Consider the following 25,926-nt stretch of genomic DNA (forward strand, 5'->3'; position numbering starts at 1 on the left):
GAGTGCAAACATTAATGCTTATCATAATTCTGGTGACAAATTGTTATTTTTTAAAAATTCAGTGTTTTTTTAAAAATGTCGTGGTGGTAATGTCATAGCTATGCCATAATGAAACAGAAAATTGAACTTTCCCATTTACAGATCATATTTTGTGTGTGAGACTCATGACACCCAGTCTGCCATGGCTTGGAGCAACTTTTCTCATGCAATCTTGCACTGTTCACCCTCTCTAGTTAGACAACTGGGTTCTTGGGTGCAATCTCGGGGATCTGACCAGCTGCATGGCTGGAAACGCTTAACCTACCTCTGGAGTTTTCTGGCTTGCATGCCTCTACCACCCGTTTTTGAAAAACTCAGGTGTGTGCCATTTCAAATGCTGCCAGAGAGGAACTGCGGTGTTTGACTGTTATTACTGTCGACATGATCTGGAGATAAAGAATAATTGCTCCCCACCTTGGACAACATCCTGGGGAGAACAGGGCTATCCTTTTTTGTTTCAGTCAACCACCTGAGTACTGTTTCCACTGGACACAGCCAGCCTGAACATCAACTGTAGCTTGGGTGAAAAGGAATGCCTGGCAGTGTTGAAAGAATATCACGGAACATTTGCACTCTGCAAGTTAAGTGCTATCATCTTCTATCCGATATTTCTCTCACACGGTACCAGCGCTCATTGTAGCTGTCATCACATGCATCTCATCAAGGCTTATGGACTACACCTCTCAGTACTGCATGCATCATGTCTGCTTTGTAGCTCTCACCTACCTCTTCCCAAATTGCTAATCTTCATGCCCTCTTCACGTCCTGCTCCCTTACTGGGGCACCTCACACATCTCATTCTTATGTCACCACTGACTGCTTTTACATCCATTTCCATCATACTCCATTCCCCCCACACTGATTGCAGGAAACATTGGCCCAATTCCCATGATGTCTCAACAGCACCTCATTAGACTGACTTGTAGTTCCTGGACAGCTTGCATTTGGCCTGCAGAACTAACTGTGGCCCAATACTTGGACTGCAAGGACACAGATCCTCAGATTCTAGTGGGATCAACTCCCTATCTGCCCGAGTGTTTTAATTGTACAAACTTCTTGGCTGACTGTAGTCTCCCTTCACTTAGAGAATTTCTCCCATTTAACTTTCGTACTTTGGAAATGCCGGTGTTGGACTGGGGTGTACAAAGTTAAAAATCACACAACATCAGGTTATATTCAACAGGTTTATTTGGAAGCACTAGCTTTCGGAACGACCACCTAATGAAGAAGCAGTGCTCTGAAAGCTAGTGCTTCCATGTAAACCTGTTGGACTATAACCTGGTGTTGTGTGATTTTTGACTTTCATACTGTCCTTGAATCACAGTACATTGGTTGTTAAGCTAATGGCAGATGCTTCAGGTCTGACATTGCTGTAGCATGGTGCCACACATTGACATGTTCGCCTCCGTGATAGTTTAATGCTCCCCATTGTCGAAAGCTGCCTGCCACCCTTCCATTGAGCCTGGCAGCCTGTAAGGTGTGTGTAATACGTACTACAGTGAACTGTATACTGATGCTAGTCACCTCCATGTGGTACAGGCCGTGAGTCCCAGCACAGCAATATGATGGCCGTAAAATGCTATCCCAAGGAGGCAAACAGTCAACTCATCAAAAATCTGACAGCTATCCAGCCTAATTCCATTGCAGCCGTGTAAATAGCACTCAAAATGCATTTCCAAGCACTTTTTAACTATGATGAAAAATTATTTATATCTGCAATGGAAAATAGAGCTTTTTCACATTCACTCTCCAGGTTCTCAATTTTACAAACTTCACCTTGAGGTCTTGGGTGTTCCAAAATCTATCCAGGTTGTAAGTTAAATTCTCCATTTGCTAACTACATCACTTAATCTCCTCTTCTACCCTTTTTTTAGGGTGATCATAACCTTCTTGTAATATGCTAATCAGAGCAGTGGCCTGATGTTTTATACAATTTCAACATAACTAATTGCTTCCCCAGATTGAATTATATTTTCTGTCTGCCTGACCAATTCGTTAGTATCTTCCTGCAATTTGCAGTTTTCCACCTCTCTATCAACCACAACATCGTTTTTGTCTCTTCTGAAAAAAAATCTTTATCATGCATTAAGTCTAATCATTCAAAATATTCCACCAAAACCTAAGGCCCTAGTATTGAGCCCCTTCCAGAAACATCTTGTTTGTCACAAAATATGTTGGCTTCACACTGCTGGCTGCCACTGTGTGAAAGGAAAATGATATGCATAACTCCTGGAGTGAGATTGTCAATCCTTCCTGCCATTTTTTTTTAATACTATTTTTATTAAGAGAAAATAGATTTTTAAATATTACAACAAATACAAAACAATGCAATTCAAAACAGTACAAAAATAGTACAAAACTAAACCCAAATAATAAAAACAATTCTTCAACCCACCCTCCTATACGAATGTATAAGCATATATAGAGAAGTATAAAATTTTAAAAAAACCTAAACTAGCTATTTAACTAACTAAATAAATACCTAACAACAAACAAATAAATAGTAATAACTCAGCCCAGCCAAACAAAACACTCATACATTCACAGTTCCTCCACAGTTACAGCTATATAAAAGCCCTTGTTAGTGTGGCAGATAAATCTGTGTCCAGGAATTTCAAAAAGGGTTGCCATGTCTTGTAAAAATTCTCAGTTTTGTGGTGTACCATATTTGTGAGAAAATCCAGGGGAATATGCTCCATAACAATCTTCCACCAACCCGACAGGCCTGGCGGGGTTTTCTGATATCCAACCTAGCAAGATATTCTTCCTTGCACAGAATGTAAGAATATTGAAAAGTTTTGCCTTATGCGAGTCTGCAGGAAATACAATGGGTAGGCCCAAAAGGAGAGAAATAGGGCCCTTCTCCACCTCTACACCTAAAATCCTCTCCATTGCACCCACCACAGCGCTCCAATATGTTTGAAGCCTGTCACAAGACCAAAGACAATGGGTAAGAGTACCCGTACAGACGGGTATGCTGAAGATGCCCCTGGTTTAAATTTTGACAAACGGTCTGGGGCTAAGTGGACCCTGTGGAGAATCTTCAACTGTAAAGCATGGGTCGTATTGCAAATTGATATCTTTCTTGCATTCTCCCAAATATCCTCTCATGCCTCTGAAGAAACTTCAACACCAAGCTCTCTTTCCCACATCTTGCAGAGTCGATCAGACTCCTCTGAGGTGGCACCCCCAATTGGTGATATAAAGTACTGACAGAGAGTGTACTCTTAGCCCTTAGTACCCCTCTTTCTATGTCAGTTTTGTAGGGATCAGTCAAAAGTGTGGTCTTTTTTTTTAATAAAATCCCTAACTTGAAAAAAATGAAAGAGGCCTCTATTAGGTAACTCGTACTTCCGTACTAACTAATCGAAGGACATCATTACATCTCCCTCTCATAAATCACCCATGCAAGATATACCCCTAGCTGCCCAATGTTTAAATCCTGAATCTATCATACCTGGTTGAAAACTTGGCATACTCACTAAAGGTGTAAACAAAGATGTTTTGCCAATATTACCTTCCCTCTGCCAAATTGCCCTCCATGCTTTAACAGTATTGATGACTATTGGGTTATGGCAATATTCCCTTACTGTCCTCACTTTGTCCAAAAACAGCAAAGTAGTAAGGGGGCACCTTGCCTGGGAGACTTCGATATCTAGCCATATTGAAAGAGGGTCCTCACAAACCCAATCACTCACATAGGTCAAAAGGGAGCTTAATTGGTAATTTTTAATGTCCGGAAGGTCTACTCCCCCCAATCTGTGAGGCAACTGCAGTTTGGCTAATGTAATGAGGGGCCATTTACGGTGCCAGATAAAGGAGCTGAACCAACTGTTCAGTCTCCTGAGTGTTTGTTTATTGAAATTCAGGGGGAGCATCCGTATAGAGTATAGCAAACAAGGGAGAATATTCATCTTAATAAGTGCTATCCGACTCAACCATGAGACTGGAAGTGCCTCCTATCTTTGGAGATCTTGTTTAATTTTTTCAAATAATTGAGTAAAATTGGCTTTGAACAGCCAATCCAGAACTGGAGTAATGAATATGCACAAATACACACAACCCCCCTGTGACCACCTAAATGGGAATCTATAGTCACTCTCAAGAGCCAACTCTTTCGTAAGACCACCCATAGGCATAGCCTCTGATTTAGCGAAATTAATCTTATACCCTGAAAAGCGCGAAACGCGTGAATGCATTGCATCAGGCAAGGCACTGAAACTGCTGGATTTGTCAAGAAAATTAGAACATCATCTGCATACAGCGAGATCTTATGTAATTTTGACCCCACTTCTGGAGCTGATATATTGAGATCCCCACGAATGGCCTCTGCCAACGGTTCAATCACCAACGTAAAAAGTAATGGTGAAAGGGGACAGCCCTGCCGGCTACCCCTAGAAATATTAAAATTGCTTGATTGTACCCCATTGGTAATGACCGCAGCGAGAGGTACACTGTAGAGAACCTTTATTCATCTTATGAAAACTTCGCCCAGACCAAACTGGTCTAGAGTATAGAAAAGGTACGGCCACTCAACTCGGTCAAATACCTTCTCTGCATCTAAAGAAATCGCCAATCCCTGTATTGACTGCTGTCTGCATGCTTGAATTACGTTAAGCAGCCTCCTAATGTTATTGGAGGGTCTTTGTCCCTTTATGAAGCCCGTCTGATCCTCTTTAATAATAGAGGGTAACACAGTCTCCAGCCTTAACGCAAGAGCCTTCGAGAGGATCTTAAAGTCCACATTTAAGAGCGAGATGGGCCTGTATGAAGCACAGTCTTCCGGATTCTTCCCATTTTAAGGATAAGTGAAATATTGGCCTCTCTGAGATGGTGGGAGACAAACATGACTGTATGAATCATTAAACATATTCAGCATCGGGCCTGACAGTATACTTATAAATTTCTTATAGAATTCCCTGGGAACTCCATCAGGACTGGGCGCCTTTCCACTCTGAAGCTGCCTCACAGCTTCCTGCACTTCTTGCTCTGATAATGGGGCATTGAGAAAGGACTGTAGTTCGGGAGTCACACCCGGGAGCTTCAGATCTCTAAAAAAGGATTCCATTTTGGCCTGCCTCTCCTCACAATTCTCAGATTGATATAACTTAGAGTAGAATCTCTGGAACGCCACATTAATCTTTTTAGAATCACATGTTAGGTTCCCAGACCCTTCCCTAATCGCTGTAATGGTTTGTGGGGCACTTCTCTTTCTGGCAAGGTATGCTAAGTATGTGCCTGGCTTGTCACCATGCTCGTATAACGTTTGCTTTGCAAACACCAGCTCCTTCTTCGCCGTCTGCGTGAGCACGGAATTTAGTGTGACCGCAGTGCCGTAATCCTCTGTAGTTTGGCCAGCGAGGGTCTGTCAAAATAGGCCTTCTCGGCTGCCTTCAACCGTGCTTCAAGGAGACGTTGCTGCTCACTGTTCTGCCGCTTCCTACTGGTGGAATATGAAATAACTAACCCTCTGGCATAAGCTTTGGCAGTTTCCCAGAGAACAGATGAGCTATCAACCGAGCCTATGTTGATGTCTAGGAATGCCCGAAATTCCCTCGAGAAATACTCCACAAACGTTCTGTCCAGGAGAGTAAAGGGGTCCATTTGCCAGTACCTTGAATCCACTGTAACATTCTTAATTTTAACCATGAGGTACACTGGAGCATGATCAGAGATGGCAATATTATCAATCGTACAGGATGCCACCAGATCCAGGGTTACCGCAGGGGTCAGAAAAAAATCAATCCTCGTGTGACATCTATGCAGATTGGAGAAAAACGTGAAATCCCTACCTATAGGGTGGAGACACGTCCAGTCGTCCACCAATCCTAATTCCCCACACACACCCAATGACTGTTTAGGTTGTGCAGAGGGTATCAAGGGACCTTTAGGCAACTTGTCTACTGTGGGGTCCATGAGGCAGTTAAAATCTCCCCCGATAATGATGTGCTGAGACTTGAGACTTATCAGTTTAGAAAAAAGCATCTACCAAGAATTTAAGAGGATGAGCTGGGGGACAATAAACATTTAAAATGCCATATTCTTCCCCATTTATCAAGGCTTTAAGAATTACAAATATCCCGTATGTGTCTTTAACACATTCCAACAATTTAAATGAGAGATTTTTCCTTACCAATACAGCCACTCCCCTACTTCTGGAATTAAATGATGAAAAATAAACTCGGTCAAAGCCATTCTGCTGTAATTTCAGATGTTCCTTGTCATCCAACTGTATCTCCTGTAACAAAGCAAAATCCACCTTCTCCTTTCTAAGACTCAAGAGTACCTTCTTCCTCTTAATTGGTGAGTGACTTCCCTTGATATTCCAGGTACACCATTTAATCAAATCATTAGCCATAATCTCCTGCAATTACATTTAAATTCCAGAGAGGAGGAACCTGAACCACAAATTGCTGAGCCTTAGTGTCGCATGGTCCACCAAATATAAAAACTACATAAACTAAAACCACAACATTTAACAAATATACTAAATTATTAAAAATAAAAAACAACAAAAACCAGAAAACAAACCAACATATAAAGCCCCAATAGCGCTGAGTAGGGGAACTCACCCCCTGCCCGGAGGGAACAACTACCCATCCCGAACTGCCCATAAATAGGCATCTAACCATTTCAACCCACCTTCACTTCTCCCAGCTAGAGCCGCGTAGCAAGCACAAGCTAAAAAGAATAAACACCCCATAGAATATCAATATGAATAAAAAAACATTCTTTTATAAAAAAAGAAGAGGGCGAATAAATACCCCACCCGTCCTTTGGTATGTCCTAACTTAGAAATTTAACATGTACATCTTAACCACCGCCAGACATAGTTTGAACCAAATTATTATCATTAGAGGAAAAAAAAGGGGAAAAACAAAGCTCCAACCGGACTTCCTCCATTTCTTTTACAGAATGATAAACGCATACCCAAGCAACAATATTTATACATACTACAATTGTTTAAATTAGGTTAGTTTGTCCACAAAGTCTCTTGCCTTCGCCGATGTGTCAAAGAGATGCATGGATCCATCTAAGGTGATCCGAAGCACTGCCGGATATCTCAGGGAGTACTGAATCCCAAGCTCCTTCAATCTTCTCTTGACACCATCATACGATTTTCTTTTCTTGATCACTGCCACTGAAAAGTCCTGAAAAAACATGATCTTAGACCCTTCGTAAATTAGGGCCTTTGGATCCTTCCCCTGGAGTCTGGAAGCCTCCATGACTCTCTCCTTATCCTGGTAATGATGGAATCGCACCAGGAAAGGATGTTGACCCAGATCCGACTTCCGTGCTGCGACCCGGTGAGCCCTCTCTATCTTCAATCCTCTCATGCCAGTCTCCAAGTCAAGGAGTTTTGGAAGCCAATCTTCAACAAATTCCGCAGGCCGCTCACCTTCCTTACCCTCAGGCAACCGATGATCCGAATGTTTTTTCTCCTGCCCCTGTTTTCAATATCATCCACTTGGTCACGCAAATTACGAACCTGCGTCTTCAGGGCTTGGATCTCTTCCTTGAATGAACTGGCATCAGCTTCCACCACTGTGACCCTGTGCTCCATCTCATTCGTCCTCTTCTCCAGGTCTCCCAGCTGCTGCTCATGCTTCTGCAGCATGAGCGAGACTGGAGCCAGCTTCTCTTCAATCTGTTTCCCCAACATCTAGCGAGATTTCGAGAGATGGTTCACCAGGTCCTGGAGAGTAATTGGCTCCGAGGCTGCTGCAGACTGAGCTGCAGGCCCGGCCTCAAATGCTGCTCCTCCCTTTTTAGGCATTTCTGGACAGCTGAAAATACAGGTAAGTCAATTTTTAAATGTTTCTTGGGGCTCCACAATCTTTCCAACGCCCCAAGAAATCCTGATGACCTGGGTTGGGTGGGTTAAAGGACTGTCCTGCTCCTGCTGCGATGCAAAGCTCTGCAGTGTGATCTTCTCAGATCGCTGCCATCTTAGGTCCCCCTTTGCTGCCATATTTAACGTTGGTGTCAGTCAGAGGCTGTATGCTACTCACAAGGTGAAGGGAATTTTTGGCATACTGAATCATTGCTTGCAATTTCATCTTGAACTGCAGCATTGATGACTTGGTGACATGGTGAAAATAGATTATCTTGGTTGTTAAAGAATACAGTCATATTGGAAATTTTCTAGACAAAGGCAACTAAAAAGCCATTGTATTTTCATGTCTCAAACACTACATGTGGGAAATTGCATGTATCATGTTTTGTTTAATACTGACACCTCTTGTGTTGTAAGATGGTATGAAACTGATATGATTTTCTGCAATGTCTTAATGATATCTTTGGATGTGAAAGTGAAAAAAATATACTGTACCTTTAGTTAAATATTGCTTTTAAATGACATATCAATGTGACATAATATAAGTACATTTTGTGATTTGTAAGTTAAACTACAGCATTGGATTTATGTACAGTAACTGTATACTATATTAGGATGTTGACACAATTCTAATATGGCTATTTTAAGTTAATAATACTTTTATTGACTTTTTAAAATTAATTTTTGCCAGGCACTCTTTATTTTAGAAAAGCTGAAGAAAATTGATGGTCCCCAGCTTGAGTTGTTGTAGAAGGTTCTCATGGATGAAGGAGGTTCACATACGATTGGTACAACGGAGAAAAATGGCTCTCCCAAGGATGTAGAAAAGCTCGGTGCAACCAATCATCTTTCCTCATTAATTTCTGACGAAAATGAAAATCGGATTCGTGAAACACAGAGTTCACCATTCACTAATGACAGAATGGGAGAATTTGAGCAGACCGAGCAAGATGTAATCAATAACAATGATGACAATGATGATAAAACTGGCTTTGAGCTTACACAAAATAACTGCATGGATGCAGGTTGTGAGATTTCGAACAGCATTGCTAATCAGAGCGCTGAACTTCCACGAGGGATAGAAACAGTTAAGACTTGTGATTCAGAAATGGAAAGAAATCTGAAAACTGCCACTTCTGGTAATTTTTCGCTTAGGATTTTTTGCAGCTCAGTTGAACAAAAATAAACATTGTACAAGGTTGCCAGTAACAAACTTAGAATAATAATTAGTTCAGTCTATTTTTATCTCTTAAATAAATTTACTTGCTACTTTTTTTCTCCTTCTACAAATCCCACCCAAACATGGAAACTTTGGCAGAGGCACAGTTCCAAGTTTAGCTACCAAGATTTATTGACTTGTCAACCTTTATCATGTTTGAATCTAAAACAAAAGTGACTGAACATCAGAACACATCTCTAATTATCATATGACTTTAACCACTATGCCAACATAAATCATCTGACCTGTAATCTGGAGCTGTCTCCCATGGTCAGTTCCAAAACCACCTTCCTTGCACAATATTTAAACAGCATTTTAACTCTATGTTGCAAGTTGCATTCTTCAACTTTTTGATAGAGGGTAAACGTTGCCTGGAGACCAAGTTGTTTAATATTATTCAGCCCAGAGGACCCCAAGTTTAATCCAGGACCATGACCATGTTTGTGTAGGTTGGCATTATCACCTGTGAGTCAGCATGTTGTGAATTCAAGTCCCACTATCGGACCTCACCACAAAACATCAAGGTTGACAGTCCAGTACTGTAGTGTTAGAGATGGTATCTCTGAATGTGACATTAATAATGACCATGAATTAATTGTTAATTGTTAGAAAAACCCACCTGGTTTACTAATGTCCTTTAGGTAAGAAAACTGTCATGCTTACCTGATCTGGCCGACATGTGACTCCAGATCCATAGCCATGTGGTTGACTCTTTACCCAGAGGGATGGGCAAAAAATGCAGTCTAGCCAGTGACACCTTCATCCCATAAAGGAAAAAAAATTAACCAAGGCTCCTTTCTACCACCTCAAATGGAAACAAACGATCCAACAGCTCAATTTTAAAGAAGTACAAGGATGTTATCTATCCCTAGTATTCTGGTCAATGTTTATCCCTCAATCAACATAAAACTTTTTCTAAAATCTGCTCATTAGCACCTTGTGCAAATTGGTTGCCATGTTTCTTAGCTTACAACAGTGACTTCAGAAGTACTTAATTTACCATGAAGTGCTTTGCAACAATGTATGGTTAGAAAAGGTAATAAATAAATGCAAGTTGGTTTTTTACATGTTAGTCAAAGTGATTGTTGGGTTCCAGATTTCTGAATCAAGGATGTTGCTCTTGATTTCTGTCTGTAGTGTGGACCTGAGCAAAATAGAGGATCTTGCTGAGCTATGATACTCTTAGCAATCAAATAACCTGTAAACATTCAATTCTTTTCTCTTGGATAAAGGTTGGATATTTGGATGAGCTACTTGAAGGTGACCATAACTAGCAAGGAGCCAATACACTAATTGGTTTACTTGAAATGGGATGGTAATTTTCTTTTTGGAGTAAAAGGAAAAGTGAAGAACAAACTGGTGTATTGATCTCTTTTGCACAAAACTTACATTTTTGTAATAAGACCATAAAATGTAGGACCATAATTCGGCCTATCGAGTTTGCCCTGCCATTTGATCATGGCTGATGTGTTTTTTTAAATCCCATTCACCTGTCTTCTCTCTGTTACCCTTGATCCCTTTATTAATCAAGAACCTATTTATCTCTGTCTCAAAGATGCTCAATGACTTAGCCTCCACAGCCTTCTGCGACAGTGAGTTCCACAGATTCACCGCCCTTTGGCTAAAGAAAATTATCCTTATCCCACTTCTTTACAGTTCTTTCACTCACAAGGCTATGCCCTTGCATTCTAGTCTCTCCTACTAATGAAAATGTCTTTTCCACACCCACTCTATCCAGGTGTTTCATTATTCTGTAAATTTCAGTGAGATCCCCCTTCACCCTTCTAACCTTCATTGTTTACAAACCTAGAGTCCTCAACTGCTCCTCCTATGACAAGCCATTCATTCTTGTGATCACTGTTGTAAACCTCCTTTGTAAATCTCCTCTGGACCCTTCCAGTGCCAGCGCATCCTTCCTTAGATATGGAACCCAAACCTGCTCAATATTCCAGAGCTTTATACAGCCTCAATAGTACATCCCTGCCCTTGTATTCTAGTCATCCTAAAGTGAATGCTAACTTCGCAAATGACTTCCTGACTGCCAAATGAACCTGCATATTAACCTCAAGAGAATCCTGAACTAGGGTCCCGAGTTCCTTTGTGCTTCAGACTTTCAAAGCCTTTCCCTGTTTAGAAATTAATCTACACCTCTATTCTTCTGACCGAAGTGCATAACCTCACAATTTCCCACATTTTATTCCATCTGCCACTTCTTTGTTTACTCTCCTAGCCTGTCCAAGTCCTTCTGCAGCTGTTCCTTCACTTATCTTCGTAATACCTTTATCATGAAATTTATCATGAAATGTTCCAAAGTGCTTCACAGGAGTGTTATGAATAAATATAATACCGAGCCACATATCTATTAAGATAGATGACCAAAAGGTCATAGAAGTAAGCACAGAAAAAGCATTTTTAGATGAATAAAGATATTCAGGGAAGAAATTCTAGAGTTTTAGGACTGTGACACCTTAAAGTAAAATGTTTAAAATTGGTGATGATCGGATTTGAGGATTTCTTGGTCATAAAGTCATTGTCTTCGAGTTGTACAGCATGGATACAGACCCTGCGGTCCAACTCATCCATACCAACTAAATATTCTACGTTAATCTAGTCCCATATGCCAGCATTTGGCCCCTCTAAACCTTTCCTATTCATATACTAGGTGCCAAATAAATGTTGTAATTCTACCCGCCTCTATCACTTCCTCTGGCAGTTCATTCCGTACACCCAGCACTGTGTGAAAATTGCCCGTTCGGTCCCTTTTAAATTTCACCTTAAACTTATGCTGTCTAGTTTTGCACTCCGCTACCCTGGGAAAAGACCTTGTCTATTCAGTCTATCCATGTCCCTCATGATTTTATAAACTTCTATAAGATCAACCCTCATCCTCCGTGCTCCAGGTCTGGAGAACTCTGTAGAGTTATGGAGTATTGACGTTTTGCAGAGATTTGTGAACAAGATGAGTACTTGAAATCTCAAGTAATGCTCAACTGTGAGCCAGTAGAAGTCAGTGAGAATAGCAACAGTGTTTGAACAAGTCTAGGTGTGAGCTTGAATATTGTTAGCATTGTTAGATGAGCTGATGTTTGTGTGTGTGGAGGATGAGACTAGCTATGAGTATGTTGTAATAGTCATCATAGGGTGTTACCTCAGTTGGCTGGACAGCTGGTTCACAGTACAGAGGGATGCCATCAGCACTCGTTCAAAACACTGAGGTCACCATGAAGGGCCTGCCTTCTCAGCCTCTTCCCCTCACCTGAAGCATGGTGACTGTCAGGTTAAACTCGCCATCAGTTTTGTGCCTCCAATGAAAGAACCACCTTGTGGTCCCCTGGGCCTATGGCAATTTTATCTCAGCTGCAATAGTCAAGTCGAGAGCTGGCAAAGGCTGAGGTGAGGTTTTCTGCGAGGATGAAGTGAGGTAAGGATGCAATTCAATGAGGTAGACAGTTTTAGTGGTGTGAGTAAATGACCATAAGTTTATCTGTGAGTGAAATACAATATCAAATTTGTGAATAGTCTGATTTAGGCTGAGGCAGTAATTATATTTTAAGTTACGTGATTGTGTGACATCACTCAACATGCGCCCTTTAGAACCCCCCTCCCCCCAGCTCTCTCTCTGATCCTCATTCTCCAAGGAGTTTGCTTGCAGGAGACACAGGGTGACTGGTTCACAAAAGCTTGAGCTCAAATCCCAAAGGGGAAGAGTGTGCTAATGTCACATCTACAGTCGGGCATAATTTCTAAATGGTGTTGTTTTCCTTTTGTGTGTGCTAAGCTTTTGTATTTTCATTTACTTGAATTATATATTTCAAGTCAACTTCTTCTTGTGGGTTTACAGGAGCCTCAGAGGAAACCACAGACGACTCTTCAGAGTTTTTATGTAGATCACTGAACACAGTTTTAATTGACAGAAGTTCTCAACTAGAAGTAAACTGTCAGCAAGTCGACAGGAAACGACTTCTTCAGACTCTGCTGAGCTCCGTTCAGAGAGAAACAGAGTTAAATGATTCCTATAGACTGCCATATTATCTTCATCAGGTACAATCAGTTCTAACTTTCTCCAAAACCACCACCCCTCACTCTGAGTAGATTTTGAATAAAAATAATTTCCTGATAGTAGACAGATTCACTCACTCAATTAAAATGTTACAGCTTAAGTTTCTGAAAATGAAAGGCAAGTCTAAAGAAGTATTTATGGTTGAAATATAATGTATTAAAGAAAAAGTACCTGCAATTGAACAATGTGAAATGCTTCTCCATGGCATCAGTGCTGAATAAAAAAAAACAAATTGTGTCATTAATTTTGTTTCTCCGAATCCAAAGCTCCTTATTCATTTGCAGTTACTCTAACAGCAACATTGTTTCAATATTAAGTATCAAATTTTCTGTCTTCTGAATGAGAAGGTCGTCAATACTTTAGCTGTTTTCATGTTTCCAATAAACATTTAAGATCCCACATTGCTACTTAAATCAGAGAAGGTTTTGTCACTAGGTAATGATGCTCATTTAATGAACTAGTGCATGCATGAATTGGTCAAATGGCCTCATTTTGTGCCATAATACTCATGTGATTCTGTGTGACATATCACTCGACACCCACCCCTTAAACTTCCTACACACAGACTCATTGATCCTCATTCTCTAGGGGCTTTTGCCTACAGGAGGCATGGGGTGACTGGTTCACGCTTAGAATGTCTTTGACTTTTTGGAAAGAACCCACAGCTTTTAACATCTGGTGAGGGAAATTAAACAAACTTTCTTCACCCTTGAGGTATTTTGTTTTTAAACTACAGAATGTACTGCTCTTTCCTTTTCAGAGGTCTGATGGCTTCTGACCCATGAGCTGGTTAGCTACCTGGGAGCCAATCACACAGTTCTTCGTAGGCAAAAGGTCTTTGTCTGATAACAGGTCACCATTCCCCAGACCAATTAGCTACTTGTTGCCAGCTGAAAAATCCATGCATACACAGCCCTTGGTTTCAGCTTGTCTCCTGGTGATTCTTCCACCCCCACCTAAATATGCAGACAGGAGGGGTTAAATGGGTACTTTGTTTGTTTGTACCAACAAGGTGGATGCTGCTAGGGTAACAGAGGAGGGAACTCAATCACCAGAAGGGTTTAAAATTGATGAGGATGTGATATTGGATAAGCTGTTGGTATTTAAAGTTGGTAAGGCAGTGGGCCATGTGAGATGCATCTAAGGATTTTGAAAGATGTGACAGCAGAAGCTACAGAGGCATTGACAGCTTTCTTTCAATTTTCTCAAGACTCTGGTGGCTGCAGAAGACAGGAAATTTGCAAGGATTAGATCCTTGTTTTAAAACGATGTGAAGATAATTCAGCAATTATAGGCCTTTTCAGTTGAAGGACACAAGTATCTGAAATCTCTTGAAAGCTGCACTGATATATCATTTTAATGCTCTATGCTAAGTTATTAATGATGTACTAACTTAATTGAAGCTATCTTCTTAATCAGAATAAGAAATGTCTAAATAATGAATTGCTCCTGATTTTTTTTTTGCAGCTTTTCTTGATTCTACATCCTTTTTTAAAAAAAAAGCAATAGATTTTCAATCTATTTAATCATTGTAATTCACTGCAGTGTTTAACTATGCTGAGGTGACTTTAAGACAGGTCCATGCAGTGTAACATGTTATAACCAGTTACTTATGTACAAGACAAAATTGCGGCAATCTGTCATCATGGATATTATTTTCTTAATTTCAGATTGCCGAGATCTATTTTGATGAAGAAGAATGTATCCTTTTCAACTTTTCAAGCAATTCATGACTCCTTGCAATTTATCTTATTTACCCTTACGTAACTGATGCAAGTGGCAGTTTGTGCAAATCTAGATCTGAAAAACATTGCAAGACACCAGTGGGGGCATCATAAGCGAACTTTACCTTGTCCTCATTCTATATCAATTTCATCTTGTTGAAAGTGCATATATAATTGTCTGTATTGGGAACCAAATTTGTTTTCCCCTCAACCTATGGGTTTGAGGTCACTTGAAAGCTGAAAATGTATTGCTGAAAAAGCGCAGCAGGTCAGGCAGCATCCAAGGAACAGGAGAATCGACGTTTCAGGCATAAGCCCTTCTTCAGGAAGGGCTTGAAACCCAAGTTTACCTGGAAGAAGCAGATTTGCATAGTTTCTCCTGCTTTATTAATCCAGTTTCACAGAGATGGGCTATACTGAAACTTGATATCCACATCCTGGCTATAAGGAATGTAAAGACTCAGGTACTCCGCATGTAGCTCATTTCTTGATTTCTCACAGTCTCTGTATCATCTAAATGCTTGCAACAGAAGTGTGATATGGTTGCAGTAGCACTCTGGAAATTCTATGCTGCATAGGGTAAGGCAACCTACTTAATTTCTTTTTGATTTTTGAATCTTTGTATTTCTGACAAGACCTGTATTTGTTGCCTATCTTTAACTGCTTTGGGAAGGTATTGTGAGCCACTTTAACCACTGCAGTCCAATGAAGGATGTAAAAGTTCCAAGTCAGGATTGGGGTAAAAGTGGAAATGTTTGGCTAAAATGAATGTTCTGTCCATTACAGACAAAGCCATGAAAATTTATAATGGGATATAGAGGAATGGAAGATAAGTTTGATTACCTTGTGTCTGTTTTCACTGAGGGAGATACAAAATATCTTCAAGCATTAGAGATCTAAATGATATGGGAGAATGAGGATTTGAAGGAAATTAGTATTAATAAGAACTGGAGAAATAAATGGGGCTGAAAGTGATAAGTTCCTGAGATCTGATACTCTGCATCCAACAATGTTGAATGAAGTGGTTTTAGAGATCATCAATATATTGGAAAAGCTTGCAAACTTTTCTGGATTGAGAATTATTCCTGTGTATTGGAAGCTACCATATGTCAATTCTCTATTTATAAAGACAGTGGGAGAAAAACCAAGGAAATACAGATCTGTTAACTTTATGTCAGTAGTGGGGAAAATAGAGGAATCTGTTATAAAGGATGTGATCACAGAACCACAGAAGTATATTGTGCAGGAGGAGGTCATTTGATTCGTCATTGTTGCAACAGCTCTTTAAATGATTATCATTACCCACTGCTAATTTTGTGCCTTTCCCCATTTTCCCCTTTGCACGTTTATTCCTATTATTTCTACTTCACTTGAAATAATTATCCATAATCATCCAACATCCTCTTAAGTACTTCAATTGAACTTGTCTCCTCCACACTTCCAGGCAATGCATTCCATGCTCAAACTACTCATAGTGTGAATATTTTCTCTCTCATATTTGCTCCTTTTGCAAATCACTTTACGTCTGTGTCCTCTAGATCTTGATCCTTTTACAAGCAGGAATATTTTTACCCTACTTACTCTATCAAGTTTTGAAAGCCACTATCCGATCTCCTGTTATCCTCCTTTTCACCAAAGAGACTAGTCTCGACTTCAGTCTGTCCTCGTAATTGGCACTTTTCATCCCGGAATTATTCTTGTAAATTGCTTCTGCATGCTCTCCAATGCATTTTCTATAATGTGGCGTCCATGACTGTACCCACTACTTCAGCTGTATATATAGTGTATAGAGGGTATATGTACAAGAATATAGGTGTAAAGAGGAAAGAGGTTTTGCTGAGGGAATATGAGTAGCTAGGGGTTAAAATACAAAACCGAACCAAAAAGGTGATGATCTCCAGCTTATTACCTGAGCCACAAAAGAAATTGGCCCAGAATCAGCAAGATTAAAGAAATGAATGGGATTGGTATTGGAGTATTGGGGCAGACATAGCAGAATCATAGAGATGGACAGCATGGCAACAGACCCTTTGGTCCAACTTGTCCATGCTGACCAGATATCCCAACCCACTCTAGTGGTAGAGCCAGGGAGCAGGCAATTCTGAATTTGGTGATATGTAATGATTAGATGATTACTATGTTTAAGGAACCCCTAGGGGCAGTGACCATAATGTGCTAGAATTCACCCTGTGGTTTGAGAGTGAGAAGCTGGAATCGGATGTAACAGTATTACAAATTGAGTAAAAGTAACTGCAAGCAAATGAGGGAGGAGCTGGCCAGAGTTGATTGAAAGGGAAACCTAGCAGGGAGGACAGTGGAGCAGCAATGGCAGGAGCTCCTGGGAAAGGGAAGCACAGCAGAAATTCTTCCCAATGAAGAAGAAACATGCTAAAGGAAGGATGAGGTAACCATGGTTGACAAGGGAAATCAGGGATAGCATAAAAGCAGAAGTAAAGGCATAAGATGTGATGAATGTTCGTGGGAAGCCTTTTAAAAACCTGGAGAGGATAACTTTAAAAAAAAGAGCAATAACTGGGAAAGGAGATGAAATATGAGAGTATGCTAGCTAGTATTACAATAGATGAGTGCAGGAGCTGGCTTTCAGACCTCAAAGGTAAGAGAGAGGCATAAGGGGACATTGGACTGCTTGAAAATGAGGCCAGAGAAATATTAATGGGGAATAAAGAAATGGCAGAGGAATGAACTGAACTGAACTGAACTCAGCAAGGTACTTTGCATCAGTTACGTCAGCATTTGTGGAAGACAGCAGCAGCATACCAGACCTTAAAGAGTTCAAGGCAGAAATGGTAAGTGTAGAGGCCATCACTAAGGAAAACGTGCTAGGGAAGCTAAATGGACTGAAGGTGGATAAATTACACAGACCAGTTGGGCTAAGAGTTCTGAAGGAGATAGCGGAGGAGATAGTAGAAGCACCAGTGAGGGTTTGAGCGGATTGGAAATTGGCTTATGCAACACCCCTGTTTAAGAATGGAGGGAGGCAGAGACAGGAAAGTGTAGGCCGGTTAGCCTGACCTCTGTCATTAGGAAGATTTTAGAGTTCTCTATCAAGGATGAGTTGAAGAGTACTTGGAAGATTGCATGGTAAAATAGAATTGAATCTGCTCTGCTTTGGGAGATCATGCCTAACAAATGTGTCACAATTCTTTGAGGAGATAATGAACAGGTTAGACTAAGGAAAGCCAATGGATATCATCTATTTGGATTTCCAGAAGGCCTTTGACAAGATACCAGGCTGCTAAGTAAGATAGGAGCCCATGGTGTTCGGGGCAAGGTACTGGAGTGGATAGAGGATAGGCTGACTGGCAGAAGGCAGAGGTCGGGATAAACTGGTCTTTTTCAGGATCACAGCCGATGATTAGTGGAGTTCTGCCTGGGGCTGTGTTGGGACCACAACTATACATTTACATTCGTTATCTGAACAAAGAAGCTGAGGGCATTGTTGCTAGATTTTCAGATGACGCAAAGGTAGAATGATAGATAGTGTTGAGGAAATGGGGAGGCTGCTGAGGACTTGGGCAGGCTAGGAGAGTGGGCAAATAAATGGCAAATAGAATACAATGTGGGAAAGTGTGAGGTTATGCAGTTTGGTAGGAAGAATAGAAGTATAGATTTTTTTCTAAACAGGGAAATGCTTTGGAAATCTGAAGCACCAAGGGACTTAGGAGCCTGAGTTCAGGATTCTCTTAAGTTTAGCATGCAGGTTCATTTGTCAGTTCGGATAGCAAATACAATGTTAGCATTGATTTCAAGAGGGGTAGAAATGCAAGAGCATAAATGTACCGTTGAGGCTGTGTAAGGCTCTGGCCAGATTGCATTTGGAATGCTGTATACAGTTTTATGCCCCAGGTCTCAGGGTAGATGTGCTGGCATTGGATGGTGCCCAGAAGAGATTTACAAGAATCATTCTGGGATGAAGAGCTTGTCATACGAGGAGTGGTTTAGGATTCTGATGATGGTGACCTCTGGAGGAGGCTGAGATGAACTTTATTGGTACTTGTGGCTGAAGGTGGATTGGAATGTTTCAGCTTTGTTGCTTGCACTGGACTGCTAAGGTTCTCAGCCATTGATAATGGGAATGCTCATGGAACCCCCTCCTATTTAATTCTTTAACTGGTGCCCCTAGCACAGGACTATATGTCAACTTGTTCCACCACTAGTGCTGTGTGGCTGCTGTGCATATGAACTATAGCATGCACTGCAGTCGCTCAAGGCTTGATGGCACCATGCGTGTCTGTGTGGGTTTCCTCCAGGTGCTCCGGTTTCCTCCCACAGTCCAAAAATGTGCAGGTTAGGTGAATTGGCCATGCTAAACTGTCTGTAGTGTTAGGGGCAGGGGTAAATGTAGGGGAATAAGTCTGGGTGGGTTGCGCTTCGGCGGGTCGGTGTGGACTTGTTGGGCCGAAGGGCCTATTTCCACACTGTAAGTAATCTAATCTCCACTGTCAAGAAATGGATCAGCACTAAGACAGGAACCTGACCACTTCCAAGTTGGGCACATTTGCTCATGCGTTGCCATAGCTAATTATCATAAAACATTACTTTAAATTTTGTTACCAAACATTGACATTTGAAGTAAATTTCTTTTACTTTTTGTATAACATCGGAACATTATCCATGTTGCCCGCCATCAACATTTCCTTCCAAAAATAACGTTTGTGGTAACACCTCAGAATGCCTCTGCCATGAGGTGCATTTTGTTTTATGTATGTACTTTGCTTTTAATATGAACTAGTGGTGTTTTGGAGTTAGATAAGCTGTATGATTTTCCTTTATTGTACATCCAGATGAAAAAGCAATACAGTTTATTCAGCTGGAAAAGCTGTACCATCAAAAATTCCTGGCAAACCTTGCTGCTATTCAGGAGGACTGGGGTATGTACATAGTATACATATCCATAGTGAATACGTGAACTATAGGCTGATTTTTTCCAGTCTGTGAGATTCTCAATATCAAGGGGGTACAAAGGTCTGATTTTGCATACAAGGTTTTAACATCACGATGAACATCTTGCTCGTGAGTGGCAAGATGCCTATTTGCAGGCATTAACAACTTTATCATTACCTATTCTAACCTCGTTTAAATGCAATTTTCTTTTCTCCTAAGCAGCAAAGAGAAACTAGATGATAGTTCCTAACATGAAAGACAAGATGGGTACCTGCCACTGCAGCTTGCTGCTTGCTTTTCTGTGCCTCCATCTTAGCCAACAGTCCCCAGCATCTCCCAGCACACTTTGTGGGTAGCAACCATCTGCATTCCCCCATTTACAGAGGTTGGCATTAGACACAGATCAGCCCCTCGGCATATTGTCACAGCACATCTCCCACTTAGTTAGAATACAATTTTCCATTTCATCACTAGACTTTGGAGCAAGTCAATGCCTTTCGTTATAATGCTGCTGCCAGGCCAAGGTGTGTACGGAATCGGGAATGCATCTCCTGCATTGGAACAGGATGTATCTTGGAGCTCATCGTTGCTTTCGGAGCACTTATTCATTCCTCACCTATTTGTTTGCAAGGGTATCTCTACCTTGCCTTGTTTATTTGCACTTTGCCAACTTATTTAGAACTGACAGGTTCGCAGTACTTTTGTATTTTTTTGCCTTTTAGCACAAGTGCAAAACCAGGCAGTTTGTCACTGTCACCCATAACTCTGAGGGGGAGGAATTCCTTCATCCAGAGGATGGTGAATCTGTGGAACTCATTACTGCAGAAGTCTGTGGAGGCCAAGTCATTGTGTGTCTATAAGACTGAGATAGATTCTTGATTAATCAAGGAGAACGGAGTTGAGAAACATTATGATCCAGTAAATAGCCTAGTCCTCCTCCAATATCTTATTGTTTATCAGTGCTCAGTTAACGGCATGAACATGTTGCTGTACAGCACGGTCCTACTTTACTGTCACACCTGCAACATGAGCCCACAGCTTACACAGCAAACACTTTGACTGTACTTCAACTAAAGGCCATTTCTTAAGTCTAAAGGGAGTAGTTCTCAGTCGAGGAAAGAGAGACTGTTGTTAGTCAGGAGGTACTGCCACCTTCAGACCAGAGCAGCTTCCAGTCTTAATCCAGGCTTTGCCACTGTCAGCCAGCGGCTTGAGGCAGTCACTAGTTCTGTATCTGGGCTACAGTCAATCCTGAAGAGTGACAAAGTGTTACAGAACACAGAATATTGGGGAAACAGAGGAAGTCTCTTACACAGGCTTCTAATCTAGTAATATGTTTCTCAACCCTATTCTCCTGTGTTCTCTTAGCTGCAGTTGCAATTACGGTTAATCAGACAGGCCATATTGGAAAGTAGCAATGCATTTTAAAAATGTGATTTCTATTTCTGATGAAAATTTCACCTGTGCCTTTGGAGGCTTTACTGTCTCATTTCCCTCTCACTGCGTGAATGAAGGGCGATTTGTGGTTAATAAGTATGGTGCCAGTGGCAAAAATACCTCAAAATCACGGTGGATACTTCTGCCACTAATAAATGCACGATCGCACAGCAGTGACACCACAGAAGTGTGGTTCATACATAATGAACTTAACAATAAGGAATTGTGTGAGAGAATTCGCTCAAATTTATGGAGAAAATGCCCGTGTGTAAGTGCCTGAAATTTGAAGCCCATTTTTGATAAAATTCAGCCCTTTGTTTTCAATATTCTTTGCAATTCAAATATCTGTCAGCAACAAATCTCCAACTGTTCAGTATTTTTAAATTTTGGATTGGGTTTCAACATTGAACAATTTAGTTTTACTTTTACGGTTTTAGTTTTTATAGTCTTGATTTCCTTTTACTCGTTTCAGTGATGGTACCCCAGATGAATGTTGTGCAAAGCTTAAGTTAAAAAACTCCCTTGTATTTGCTATTGTATAGTTGAAAGTATTGTTGTAGATGCAGCAAGTAACTATTTTGCTTCTAATGAAATTAAATAGAGGGAAACTTTTTGTGTTGCAAGAATATTCAAATCATTTCATGCCTGAATTCCAGGAGATGTATGTCTTTGTGAACTGTCAGTATTGACCTATTTGGTTACAAGATTCCACCAGGACCATTGTTATGAAGTGTACAAACCTATTATAGGAAAACAAAATGTTGGTTTTGAGGAAAAAGCAGGGAGTGGGAATAATTTAAACAGCTCTCCTGAAGAGCTGGCATTCAGAGTGAGATTTCTTTCTGAGCTGTCTCATTGTGTGATCTGATGAAATAATAGAGAAGTTAAGTTTAACAGCATAGAAACTCAGTTTGACCCCAATGTGCACAATTCTGGCTGCTATTTTATATGACATCAGATTATGTTATGAATACTTATAAAATAGTTATATTGTAACTAACAAGGGTTGTTAAAGATTGATGAGAATGTGGATTTGAGGCTACAATTAGATCAGCCCTGATCTTATCAATTGGGGGAAGGATGTTAAAGTGGCAGAATGGCCAATTTGTATGTTAGCATTTGAAAGATGAAAAGTTTTCCAAGAATCAGAATCATAGAATCCATACAAAATCTACAGTGTGGAAACGGGTCATTTGGCCCCACAAGTCCAACCGACCCTCCGAAGAGTAACCCACCCAGACCCATTTCCCTACCCTATATTTACCCCGACTAATGCACCTAATTTACACATCCCTGAACACCATGGGCACTTTTTTAGCACAGCCAAGCCACCTAACGAGCACATCTTTGGATTGTGGGACGAAGCCAGAGCACCAGGAGGAAACCCATGCAGATACTGGGAAAACGTGCAAACTCCACAGAGACAGTCGCCTGTGGCTGGAATTGAACCCAATTCCCTGGCACTGAGAGGCAGCTGTGCTAACCACTGGCCCACCATGCCGCCCCATATATAGGGGCTGTACATACTGGGATAGGTGAAACAGGTCCAGTTGCCCTCTTTCCTGTGAAAACTATGAAAAGTTAAAGACAAAATTGAAACACTAAATCCGATGTACATCTGAAACAAGTCGAATCGATAATTAGTCAGGGAAAGTTTGTGAACAAACAGAATTCATATTTCGGGTCTGTGACCTTTTAACAAAACATAGAGAATATGTTCCCACTTGTGAGGGAGGCCAAAACTGTTGGCAAGAAATATAGTAATCTAGTAACAAATACAAGTGAAATGTGTAATTTCAGAGATTGCCAGAACTTTTCACTCGCTACTAAGTAGAGATGACTAGTGTAGATATTTTTTAGAAAACTTAATTGTATTAGATTAAATAGGTTCATGTGGAGCATACAGACAGAGTTAGACCTGCTGAGCCAAATGTGTGTTTCTATGCTGGGCATTCTGTGAATTCCTTGTTGAAGGATACCGTGAGCAGTTAAAAACATCACCTACGTGTGGAACAAAATTAAAGTGTAGGGAACTACTGTTCAAATTGTCAGTTTGAATGAGATTGTTACATAGAGATTTTTGTTAAGCAAGGGGTGAAAGGTTATCAGGAGTAAGCAGGATTGTGGATTTGGTCACAATTAAAATCATCCATGTTCAACTTGAATAGCAGAGTAGGCTAAAAGGGCTGAATGGCCTACTCCTGCCCAAATTTGTATGCTTTGGATTGAATACTTTTAAAGCATTATTAGTGAGAATGTCCAGACACAGTTTCTTAATTTTTGTCTTTGCCTAGATAGTTTAAGTCAGCAACAAGGCTGTCTAGGCAGTTAGGCGGCCATCAATGCTGGCTAGCCAACGAAGCCGTAGTCCCACAAATGAATTAAAAAAAATTGTTCATAATGTTTTGATGATCATTACAAGCCTATATCCTTGCCTGCTCTGTATTTTTCTCAGCTTTTCAGATTTTGGTGTTTAGAGACTTCATGTACTGTGGGAAGTACTATACAAATGGGAATGTATATATGCAGTCCTAAATTGAGAATTTCAGTGAAAATCATAGCAAAGCCGTTGGGTTTCTTTTCATTCTGATTTGTCTGAAGTAGAAAGGATTAGTTTCACTGAGCCTCTCAGGAGTTCATGGATCCTGTTTGCAAAGAAAAGTTTTTTTCTAGTGAACAACCCTATAGTATTTCCAGTGATATAAACGTGACCCTATTGTTTATTTTCATGTGATTCCCTATTTTGCCAATTTGTGGTGATTTTTTAGTTTGATCGTTCTTCTTCTTCATCGTCATCATCATCATCATCATCATATGTTCTTTTATTAGAACTCACTTCTTACCCTTGTGATTTAATGTTGCTATCAATTCCTGGGTGAGCAAAGAATGTGAAAGCAGTTGAACGTGGGAGAACCAATGACTAAAAATCATTATAGTATACATATGCATGTCTTCTGAGAAAAGCATTCATTTGAAACTCGTGTTCAACAAAATCTAACTGCTGTCATAATGAAGTAGGGACACGTGGGATTGCGTACCACTAAAATATGACCTGGTTGCAAAGCTGATGAATTTTATTCCCATTTCATTAAATTCCTGTTGATCATTTTAACAGCCAAAGTTTTGATGCATTAATTTTGATTGCAATATGTTGCTGTACGGCTGACTTTTTGTTTCTTGCAGAAGTGAAACAGAAGGCAGCAATCGCAAGGGAGGTGACAGAAGGGAGGTCTGTTAAAGCTTTAGATGACAAAATAGTGAAACTCTCAGAATTCTGTGCATCACACTCTAGGTAAGTTCACTATTTGTGATTGTCATCACGATATGTAGATTTAATGTTTCAATTGTGCAATTTTGTAGTTTTCACCTTTTTTCTAGAAATTGGCATGGTCCAAAGAATTAACTCTGGAAAGTGCTGTTTTAATTGCAGTGAGCAAAGCGATTGAGCAAACCTTGCATTGAGCCTCTCAGGAACACTCCAGTCAACCTGAGACAGAGATTTTGGCATTAGAACACTGATGTGTTGAAGTGGCAGACAACTGGAAATTACAGGTCATTTTTACGGATAAGTCTTAGGTGTTCAGCAAAGTGGTCGTCCAGTCTGCAGGTGGGGGAGACCACATTGTGAGCAGAAAATACAATAGATTAGATTGAATGAAGTATCAGTAAATTCCTCCTTCAGCTGAAAGGTGTACCTGGCACCTTCGATAGTGAGAATATAAATGGGCAAGTGTTGCTACTTCCACTATTGCATGGGATGGTGCTGTGGGGTGGGGATGTCATGAAGTGTTGGGAGTAGAGGAGGAGTTGAGCAGGGTTCCTGAAGATATGTCTCTGTGGAATGCTGATAATGGAGGTGAGGAGAATATGAGAGGATATGCTGGTGGCATCCTGCTGGAGGTGGTAGAAATGGTGGCTTATGATTTTTTGGATGTGAAAACTGATAAGATAAAAAGTAAGAACAGGCAATCCCTATGATTGTTGTGGGAGAGGAAAGAAGGCGTGAACATAGTGCGGGAAATGGGTCAGACGTGACTGAGGGACCTATCACCATGCTGGCAGGGAATCCTCTTCCAAGGAAACAAATTAACATTTCTGAGGCTCCTGCAGATGATAGCATCATCAGAACAGATGAGGCCGAGTTGGAGAACCTGGAAGAATGGAGTTCTTACAGGAAACTGGGGTAGAGTGGTGCTGGAAAAGCACAGCAGTTCAGGCAGCATCTGAGGAGCAGGAAAATCGACGTTTCGGGCAAAAGCCCTTCATCAGGAATCTGCAGTAATTGTTTTTACCTTCTTATAGGAAACAGCATGTGAGTCAAGGTAACAGAGTCAGTGGGTTTGTAATGGTTATTAGTGGTCAGCTTATCCCCAGAAATGAAAACAAAGATATCAAGGAACGGAAGAGAGGAGTTAGAGATGGACGAGATGAAGATAAGAGCAGGGTGGATAAATTTGATAAATTTTCCAATTTTGGACAAGAGAGGGAAGCAGCACTGATTATTTTTTTCATCGATGTACTGAAGAAACGTTGTGGGGAGGAACCTGAGTCAGGCTGGAACAAGGAATGTCCCGCAAAGACACAGACATAACTGGAGCTCATGTGGAGATACATGGCCATACCGTTGATCTGAAGAAAGTGAGAGGAGTTAAAGGAGAAGTTGTTCAAAGTGAGAACGAGCTTGACTAGGCAGAGAAGGGTGGTG

The 25,926-nt window shown here is 40.7% G+C and overlaps 1 protein-coding gene across 2 annotated transcripts in view; it reads left to right on the top strand.

Annotated features, from left to right (window-relative positions):
* cnsta (consortin, connexin sorting protein a) overlaps positions 1 to 25,926 on the top strand; it is a 97,857-nt gene that overhangs the window by 19,554 nt on the left and 52,377 nt on the right. For both annotated transcript variants that reach the window (XM_043695434.2, XM_043695433.2), the window contains 5 exons: positions 8,568 to 9,015; positions 12,937 to 13,136; positions 14,826 to 14,856; positions 19,685 to 19,771; positions 24,405 to 24,513. In XM_043695434.2, the coding sequence (XP_043551369.2) occupies positions 8,637 to 9,015; positions 12,937 to 13,136; positions 14,826 to 14,856; positions 19,685 to 19,771; positions 24,405 to 24,513 (806 nt within the window). In that variant the 5' untranslated portion in view covers positions 8,568 to 8,636. The remainder of the gene's footprint in view (positions 1 to 8,567; positions 9,016 to 12,936; positions 13,137 to 14,825; positions 14,857 to 19,684; positions 19,772 to 24,404; positions 24,514 to 25,926) is intronic.

Source organism: Chiloscyllium plagiosum, unplaced genomic scaffold, assembly GCF_037043375.1.
Source record: "Chiloscyllium plagiosum isolate Xiang-an unplaced genomic scaffold, Cpla_swu_hap1 HiC_scaffold_10, whole genome shotgun sequence".
NCBI lineage: Eukaryota > Metazoa > Chordata > Chondrichthyes > Orectolobiformes > Hemiscylliidae > Chiloscyllium > Chiloscyllium plagiosum.